A 9,492-nucleotide genomic window follows, 5' to 3' on the forward strand; every position below is an offset into this window, starting at 1 on the left:
CTCCCGTCTGTGAACCAGACAAAGTCTGCATTAGTCATCGGGTAATCCTGTAAATCTCTTCTAACAGTGATGACTTCTGCTAAGATTTCTGAGCAATTGTGGATAGGCCCATCTAGGTCGGGGTTGGGTAGAAGAGTGGCGGAGTTCAGTATTGCTGGGGCAAGGAACTGTATTCTCGGAGTGTCTAGCAGTAGGCTTTGGTAGTGAGTTAATCTGGTGTTAGTGAACCACTTCCCTGGGGGTTGTTTGAGGACCCCATCTATAGCATGTGGAGTGGTTACTTTCAGCTTTTGCCCATGGGTTAATTTATCTGAGTCTCTAACTAGCTGTGCTGTGGCAGCAATTATTCTTAAACAAGGGGTCCATCCAGCCACTACTGAGTCCAGTTTCTTGGAGAGGTATGCTACTGGTCTTTTCCATGGCCCCTGTTGCTGTACTAGAACTTCTTTAGCTATTCCCTTCCTTTCATCAATGAACAGGTGAAACGGTTTGGCTGGATCAGGTAATGTTAGAGCTGGGGCCTTTAAGAGTGCTTCTCTGAGTTCTTTAAAAGCTGAATCTCTCTCTGGGGTCCAATCCCACTTGGATCCTTCTCTATTAAGTTCATAAACTGGTTTCGCTTTCGTAGCGAAGTCCGGAATCCATAAACGGCAGTAACTAACAGTTCCTAGAAATTCTCTTATCTGCTGTAGATTTGTTGGTCTGGGAATTTGTAGGATAGTCTGCTTCATGGCGTCAGTGAGCCATCTCTGCCCAGTTCTCAATTTATACCCTAAATATGTGACTTCCTGCCTTGCTATTTGAGCCTTTTTTGCACTGGCTCGATACCCCAGCGACCCTAGAGTGATGAGTAATCTTTCTGTGGCTTTAAGGCACCCTGTTCAATCAGGGGCAGCTATTAACAAATCATCTACATATTGTAATAAAGTCACGTTGGGGTTTTGACCCCGGTACTCACACAGGTTGTCACTCAAGGCTTCGTTGAAGAAGGTAGGCGAGTGTTTAAACCCCTGGATGAGCCGTGTCCAAGTCAGCTGGCCAAGGGCCTGGTTGGTCTCATCAAACCACTCGAAGGCGAAGATATCTTGACTCTGTGGGGCTAAAGGTAAGCTGAAAAAAGCATCTTTTAAGTCCAGGGTGGTATACCACACATGGTCTGGGGGCAAACTGCTGAGGAGTGTATATGGGTTGGGGACTGTTGAGTGTAAGTCCTCAACATGGCAATTTACTTCTCTTAAGTCCTGTACCAGTCGGTACTCTCCTCCCGGTTTTCTTACCGGTAAGAGAGGAGTGTTCCATGCAGAGCGGCATTTCTTCAGTACTCCTGCTTGCAGCAGTCTCTGGATATGTGGTTGTATACCATTTCGAGCTTCCCTGGACATAGGGTATTGCCGGACTCTTACTGGAGTGACAGAAGATTTCAAGTCCACAATGATGGGTGGTTGGTGTTTCGCCAGTCCAATACCTCCGGTTTCTGCCCAGGCTTGGGGAAATTTTTGTAGCCATGGAGTCATATCTGTTGGATCTGCATGCTGGCTCTCTGCTTCTTTGTACAAGCGGTATTCATCGTGCAAGGAAACTGTTAGAACCTGCAGCGGGAAGCCTTCCCCCTCTGTAACTTGAATACCGTCCTTATGAAAGTAGATATGGGCTTGAGCTTTTGATAATAAGTCTCTCCCTAATAGCAGTGCAGGGCAATCAGGTACAATTAAAAATGAATGGGACACCTGTTTGGTGCCCAGGTTTACTTGCCGTTTTGTCGTCCAATGGTACCGCTTAGCTCCTGTTGCCCCCTAAACTAAGCTAGTCTTTGGAGAGACTTCTCCCTCTTTCTTATTAAGGACAGAAAATTGGGCTCCGGTGTTCACCAGAAACTATATTGGTTTCCCCTCCACTTTTAACGTTATCCAAGACTCAGGGAGAGGTTCTGAGCCCCGACCCCCCTAATTGCTGTCTCCTGCATTTATTAATGCTCTTGTGGGGGCAGGTTTATGATATTTCTGAGTTTCCCCTCTTCTCGGATTTTTGGGACATTCACTTTTCCAATGTCCGGTTTCTCTGCAGAAGGCACACTGGTCCGGGGCTAGGGGAGGGCCTTGGTGGGGCCTGTCATGCTGCTCTTGTCCTCTCTCCCTACGTCTTCCTACTTTCCTTCTAACTCTGGTAAAGAAGATTTTAGCTAGTTTTTTTTTTTTATTATGCCTACTCTCTTTAGCTTGAAAATCTCGCTCCTCTTTCCTTATTCTTTTTTCCTTTTCCTCTGGAGTTTCTCTAGTATTATATACTCTTTCAGCCACTTTCATTAAGTCTTGTAATGTCTGTTCTCCTAGTCTCTCTATCTTCTGAAGTTTCCTCCTAATGTCAGGGGCTGCTTGATTTACAAAAGATAAAACTACTGCTGCCCTACTCTCATCTGCCTGTGGATCTATAGGTGTGTACAGTCTAAAAGCTTCCATAAGCCTTTCTAAATATGCTGCAGGGCTTTCTGTGGGTTCCTGTCTAACTGAGTTTACCTTGGCCAAATTGGTCGGCTTTCTTGCTGCCACTCGGAGACCAGCCATCAGAATCTGGCGGTAGTTTCGGAGATGTTCCCTACCTTTTGATTGCTCAAAATCCCATTCAGGACGAGTGAGAGGAAACCCAGCATCAATGAGGTTCTGAAGTGTGGTAGGTTGTCCATTATCTCCCAGTACATTTTTTCTGGCTTCATTCAGTATCCTCTCCCTCTCCTCGGTGGTGAACAGGGCCTGTAATAACTGTTGACAATCATCCCAGGTGGGATTATGGGTAAATAAGATTGAATCTAACAAGTTAATTAACCCTTGGGGATTTTCAGAAAAAGGAGCGTTTTGCGCTTTCCAATTATATAAGTCTGAGGTTGAAAATGGCCAGTACTGCCATGTTCTGCTTCCATCCTCTTGAGGAGGGCCTGTGGCTCTGAGGGGTAGGGCTTGGGCAGTAGATGTGGGGGCCTCAGTCTCCAGGGTGCCTCTCTGACATGGGTGGAGGCCGGAGGCTGGACCGGTAATGGCAGGTGCACTCGGACCACTCGCCCCACTTCCTCCTGAAACTTGAGAAACCTGGAGAGGGTGAGAAGGGGGGGTCGGGGCATAAGAAGGTGGGGGGATTTCCACCCCTAAGTCAATGAGATCAGGGTGAGGTTGGGAATCAGATAAAACAGGTGGAAGAACTGCACAGGATGCTGGCTGCTCTGGTTTCTGTTTCTCTTTCTTCTTTGCTCCGAGTGCGGATGCCAGTACCTTGACAGAAAGATTTGGGAGAAAAGGTTTTAGCCATGGGGGAGGGTTATCTACCATATCTTGCCACACTAAAATATATGGGAATTGGTCCAGGTGTCCATGAGGACCTGGAATCTGGACTCTGTCGAGCACAGCTGCCACAATGTTCTTGTCCAATGTGCCTTCTCGTGGCCACCCTACATTAAAAGTGGGCCATTCTGAGGAGCAAAACAGTTATTGGTTTATTCTTTTTCACTATCACAGATAAATTTGATCCTCTACTTTTGAACTCTGAGAAATGTTCAACCATTAGAGACAGAGGAGTAGTCTGGCCTTGCCCCATTTCTACAACCTCCAAAAAAACACAGAACAAGTAAAAGACAAGTGGCCACACAATTACAGACACTATTATTGATGAAACAAATATTCTATACACAAAGGACAAACAAACATCGGCCGAAAACCAGTCACTGACGCATCTAGTGCCCCTTGAAGGGGAACCGCTCTTACCAAACGGCACCCACAGCTTGCCCAACAGCTGGGGGAAGGGGCTCCTTCCCCAGCTCCCTGGCGCATCCGCCGGGTTCCGATCTATTCCAATGGACCAATATCCTTAAGCAAAGGATGTAATTTGGTCCTGCCGGCTCCAATTCCTAGACTCTCCCTATGCCGTGCGTCACGGGTCTCGCTCCGAACTTTCCTTTCCCGGCCAATGCACCAAATGTTGGACCCGAATTTGGAAAAGGAGTGTCGGCGCGAGGAATGTGACACTGACACAACAATGCAAAAGCAAAGGAAAAGTTTATTTCCAAGCTCGAGCTGGGGTCTTTGCTTACACCAGTGCAACAGCTTGGGCAAAAAGACACCCGGCTCTTCCTGTTTTACACCTTTATAAGATTTTTTAAGGGGCAGTTCCACAAGGTAGGGCTGAACATCAATGATTGGTGCAGGGGACAAGCTATGCTGTTTGGCGGCGACTCATTGGTGCAAGCTCGGGACTTTCCAGATTCTGTTGGGGAAGGGGTCCTCCCTTGGGACATTCCAGAATCTGTCCTCTCTGATTGGTGCTTAAGAACTCATGATTTCTTATAACTGAGTATATTCTGGTAAACTTAAACTTAAGCTAGAGGAAGTGACACTTAGGCCTAGTTATACCTTGAGCCTTACCTAAATTAATAGCACTAAACCAGTTAAGCTAGAAACTTAAGCTAGTTATTAAGTCATTTGAGTAAATATGATTGCTGTTTAACTTACATATGCATTTCCGCAGTTTCTAAGTGGTCAATAAAACAAATTTCAATACTTAAGATTTTTCTATTAAGCTTGTTATATACTCTAAGTAATAAGCTGGATATTTAAGTAACAAACTAAGACTACTATGTTTCTAACTTAAGTAACAAACTAAGACTATTATGTTTCTAACTTATTCCCTTACACAAAACCCACCAGCCACTCCTGGAAGGAAGATTACGCAATCTATGTCTGTAGAGATACCACCTCAGAAACCCAAGGAGAGGTCACTATTAGTCAGGATAGATTGAATGGCAGTAAGTTTGGTTTGGGGTTTTTGTCATAAGCCTGTAAAAGCTGGACAATGAATAAAGAAAACCAAAGAAGAGCTTATAATGTTGAGTAATTTCTGTTGGCAAGGATACTGAAAAGTATCATGGACTGCTAAAAGAGCTAACATATCTGTCCTGGAAGAAGTGCAGCCAGAATCCTCCTTAGAAGTGAGAATGGCCAGACTTTATCTCACCTACTTTGGTCATATTGTCAGAAGGGATATTCCCTGGAGAAGGAAATCATACTTGGTAGAGGGTCAGCCAAAAAAAAGGAAGACCCTCAATGAGATGGATTGACACAGTGGCTGCAATGATGGGCTCAGAATGGATTTCTTGTCATAAGGTCTGAGTCCTCATCCGTCATCTCCAAGTTGAACCAAAACAAACCAACGCTTTATCCTTGAGTTGATTCTGATTCATGGTGACTCCATCTATTACAGAGAATAAAAAGGGTTTTCTTGGCTGTAATCTTTATGGAGACAGATTTCCAGGTCTTCCTTCCATTCTGTCATTGGGTGAGTTCGAATCACCAACCTTTAGTTTAGTTGCCCAGCCCACTATCGCAAAGTCGGGTCTGACTCACAGCAATCCCTCCTTGGGTTTCCGAGGCGGTATCACTACGGAAGTGGATTGCCCAACCTTCCTTCCAAGGAGTGGCTGGTGGGTTTGAACTGCCAGCCTTCTGGTTAGCAGTCAAGTGCCTTAGGCACTATACTACCAGAGCTCCTGTCAAATGCCTTAGTTGAGTACAAATCATTTGCAAAACCTGGGTACCAATCATATTTATCACCTTGTATTAAATGAGTGACTGTAATATGTTTGTTTGTTTTCAGAAGTGTGTTGGAGCTCAAAAGCTTTGGCAGATAAGGGGCAGAAGTTTCTCCTGAAACAGCAAGGAAGAATAAGAAACACTGCAGCCCAATGGTGAAACAGCTTGCTTCTGCTGTGGCCTCAATAACAGGTCTTGCTTAAACCATGTGTGTGCTAAACAAACCCTTCTAAGAGAAGGTGGAAGTTTCGATTCATTTTTTCTTTTTCCAAGGAATGATTATCAGCCGTGTTTACTACTGTAATCACTCGGGAGGCATTTAAAATGCTAATTCCCAGGCCCCTCTTTATCCCAGTTAAATACAATCTCATGGCCTGACCTAGAGATCTGAGAGTCCTAACTGAACAGCCAACTCTGCAGTAGCCTCCACTCAAAATGCACTTAAATTTGCGTCTCCTCATAGCTCTTTATGCCAAAATGAGTCAGAGCAGAAAAGCAATTTTCTTATCTCTAAAATGTGTTTTATTTTCAGTTTTCTAAAAGTGACTCTAGAAAATAGAAGAGCAAATATTTCCTTTGTAGAAACCCAGTTTCTAAAGATTAAAAAACAAAACAAAAATTAAATCTCAAATTGTTTATCATATAATTTGTTTTTACTTTAGGGAAATAATTTTAATTACGCTAAAATATATTTTTCATAATGGCAAGAGAAGAATTTTCTAAAAACTAGACCATTCAAATTAATTCACTGGTAAATATATTTATTGAGCACCTAAAGCCATTGCTGACTAGAGGAATCCATTTCTCAGTGACCTGATGTGTTACAGGGTAGAACAGAGCTCAGTTGAGTTTTCTTGTCTATAATCTTTATGGAAGCAGATTGCTAGGACTTTCTCTCATGGTGCCACTAGGTATGTTGGAATTGACAACCTTTAAATTAGCAATTTTCAATGCTGGTGGCTTATGCCACACAGGGATCTCATTGATTGCCTAATAAGTGTGTGTTATTTTACACTCTTTTGTGTGCCAAAAGGAACAGTAACCAAAAGAAGACTTAATTTTTTCTTTGGAAAAAGGGTAGGTAAAGAGATAATAAGGTAATAGTATAAACAATAAGTGATTATGCGCTAAAAATGATTGGCAAAAAAACAAATAAGTGGCTAAAAGTAGGAAGAAAGGCAGGTTAAGTGGCTAACCATGTTAAAGGAAAGTGTGGCGGGGGTAATACAGGTGGAAGAAGTTTCAGTAACAAGGAGTCATGCTGTGTTCAGTGATCTTGAGAAGCCTAGTTTTCTTGTAGGAGTCCCTGTGAAGAAGAAAAGCACCCCCAAGCTCCCCTTAATGCTCACTTCAACTACCCTCCTCCATCATTTTCCCCTTCCCCACTTGGGAGTTCCTCTTTTGCACCTAACACCCAGCACCCAGCACCCAGCTCAAGCTGCCCCTGGCTCAAAACCCTTTCCTGTCTAGACTGCCACCACAACCGCACCTAGTTTTGCACACAAACCTACAGACCCTGTAAAAACCCCGAAGACCCTATCCTCAGGGCCAGCTGTTTTAGTGCACTAGCATGGGCTGGTCTGCTAGTGTGAATAAATCTGCCTGCGTCTCTCTTCCTGAGTGCTGCTTGGTTTCCTTTCTATTTCACCTGTAGAGTCCAAATGGTTAAGTAATGACTATTAGCTGAAATGTTGGTAGTTTGAACCAACCCGAAAGCACTTGGGAAGACAGGCCAGACAACTTATTTCTGAAAAGTCACAGCCTTGAAAACCCTATGGAATAGTATTCTATTCTGACACACCTGGGGTCTCCATGAGTCAAAATCAACTTGATAGCAACGAGCAACAACAACACAGGTATTTTGTTAGAAAGAGTGGGGATAAGATTGGATTATTAGGTCTGAGCCATAGGTTAAAAAGACATTTCAATATAAAAGACAGGAATTTAGACTTTATAATAGGCATGGATCCCTCATATAATAGATGGGATACCTCATCTGTGGATCCCAAATCCCCATATTCAACCAAAAAAATAAAAATAAAAAAGCAATTCCTCAAACACTAAAAGGAGGGGTAAAGTGCTATTTACATATCATTTGCATTGTATTGTTGTTGTTGTTGTTATGTGCCATCCAGTCGGCCTGACTCATAGCAACCCGTCCTCCTTGGGTTTCCAAGGCAGTATCACAACGGAAATAGATTGTCCAACCTTCCTTCCGTTGCATTGTATTAGGTATTACAAATAATCTCACTCACTGCCATAGACTGGGATCCGATTCATAGTGACCCCTCCTTTAGTTTCTTAGGCAGTATCACTACAGAAGTAGATTGCCCAGTCTTCCTTCCAAGGAGTGGCTGGTGGGTTTGAACTGCCAGCCTTCTGGTTGGCAGTCAAATGCCTTAGGCACTACGCTATCAGAGCTCCTGCCAATAATCTAGAGATGATTTAAAGTATATAGGAGGATATGCGTAGATAATATGCAAACAGTACACCATTTTATGTAAGACACTAGAGCATGCACGGATCTTGGTATTCAAGCAAGTCCTTGAATCAATCCCCACAGATACCAAGGGATGACTGTTCTGTAGAAAACAAGGACATTTGTTGTGGGAGGAAATAAAGGCATGTAGCCAATTTGATAAAAAATAACATTAATGCATTACAGTTTACAGAAGGCCTAGATAAACGCAGAGCAAATAGTGGGAGGCATGTGGACAAGAACCAGGAAACAATGTTATCTAGGGAGACTTAAACTATAGCAACATTTCAAAGCATCCAAGCAGATATATGCAAAGTAACCTTAAAAAGGCAAAAGGCTTCAGTCTTATACAATCTAATAGAATTAATTAACATTTTTAAAGAAAAGAAAATCTCAACCAGCAGTTTGTAAATAAAGGAAAATGTGAGACAATTGGCAGGGTAGCCTCAAACATAACCCAGGAGTAGGGTTGCTCTAGCCAGGCCTGTGCTCATGTGGGAATTAAAGTTTCTAATTCAGCGTGTTGACATTTGACTTACAAAAGAAATTCTTTTGGATTTTATACTGCTTTCACAAGGAACCTTCTGATTAAAAATTCTAACATGATTTTTCTTCTGGGAGAGAACGGTAAGTCAAGGGGTTCACCAACCATTTCCTATGATATGTTAAACCAAACACACACACATAAGCTCACTGCCATTGAGTGGATTCGGACTCATAGTGACCCCCTTTGGGTTTCAGAGGCAGTATCTCTATGGAAGTAGATTGCCCAGATCTTCCTTCCAAGGAGTGGCTGGTAGGTTTGAACTGCCAGCCTTCTGGTTAGCAATCAAATGCCTTAGGCACTAGGCCACTAGAACTCCTTATAATATGTTAAGGAATCTTTATTCTGATGTATGGATCTGTCTCTTAAGGGGTTATAGTTGGTGCTAATCAGCCCTAAAGAATAAAAACAGGGCACTCTGTATCAGATCTTGTGTTATGGGATTTACAGATAAAAAAATATTTAATCCATAATTATACTACAAAGTAGATACGATTATCCCCATTATCCAGATGAGAAAACTGGAACTTGAAAAGCTGAATCTCATTTCTAGAGTTCTATAACCAGCAGGTGAGGGCACAGGGCTTCAAACCGGGCTCAATGCCTCTTCTGTAGTAAATCAAGTATCACTGCAACAAACTCACCCTAATGCTTGCCACCCTTTGCAGCTTCTTGGCAAATTCAGGCATTTTCCCATAGCATGTTCTTCTTAATTTCAGAAGCTGCCTTCCTCATCAGCCTCTTCAGAAACCATTTCCCATCAATCTCCCTGCTTGAGCAACTTCTTGTTGTTATGTGCCATCCTTGTTGTTGTTGTTGTTGTTATGTGCCGTCGAGTCGGCCCCGACTCATAGCGACCCCTCCTTGGGTTTCCGAGGCAGTATCACTACTTCCGTAGG

At 43.2% G+C, this 9,492-nt stretch overlaps 1 protein-coding gene across 1 annotated transcript in view; it reads right to left on the reverse strand.

Moving 5' to 3' along the window:
• Window positions 1–881: 881 nt before the first annotated feature.
• Window positions 882–9,492, reverse strand: part of ROBO1 (roundabout guidance receptor 1) — a 784,554-nt gene continuing 775,943 nt past the window's right edge. Inside the window, exons 30-32 of the mRNA XM_042783645.1 lie at window positions 3,920–4,166; window positions 2,207–3,436; window positions 882–1,678 (exon numbers count right to left, since the gene is read on the reverse strand). Coding sequence (XP_042639579.1) covers window positions 882–1,678; window positions 2,207–3,436; window positions 3,920–4,166 — 2,274 coding nt within the window. The remainder of the gene's footprint in view (window positions 1,679–2,206; window positions 3,437–3,919; window positions 4,167–9,492) is intronic.

Source organism: Orycteropus afer, unplaced genomic scaffold (genome assembly GCF_000298275.1).
Source record: "Orycteropus afer afer isolate SDZICR_OR568_19922 unplaced genomic scaffold, OryAfe1.0 scaffold00022, whole genome shotgun sequence".
NCBI lineage: Eukaryota > Metazoa > Chordata > Mammalia > Tubulidentata > Orycteropodidae > Orycteropus > Orycteropus afer.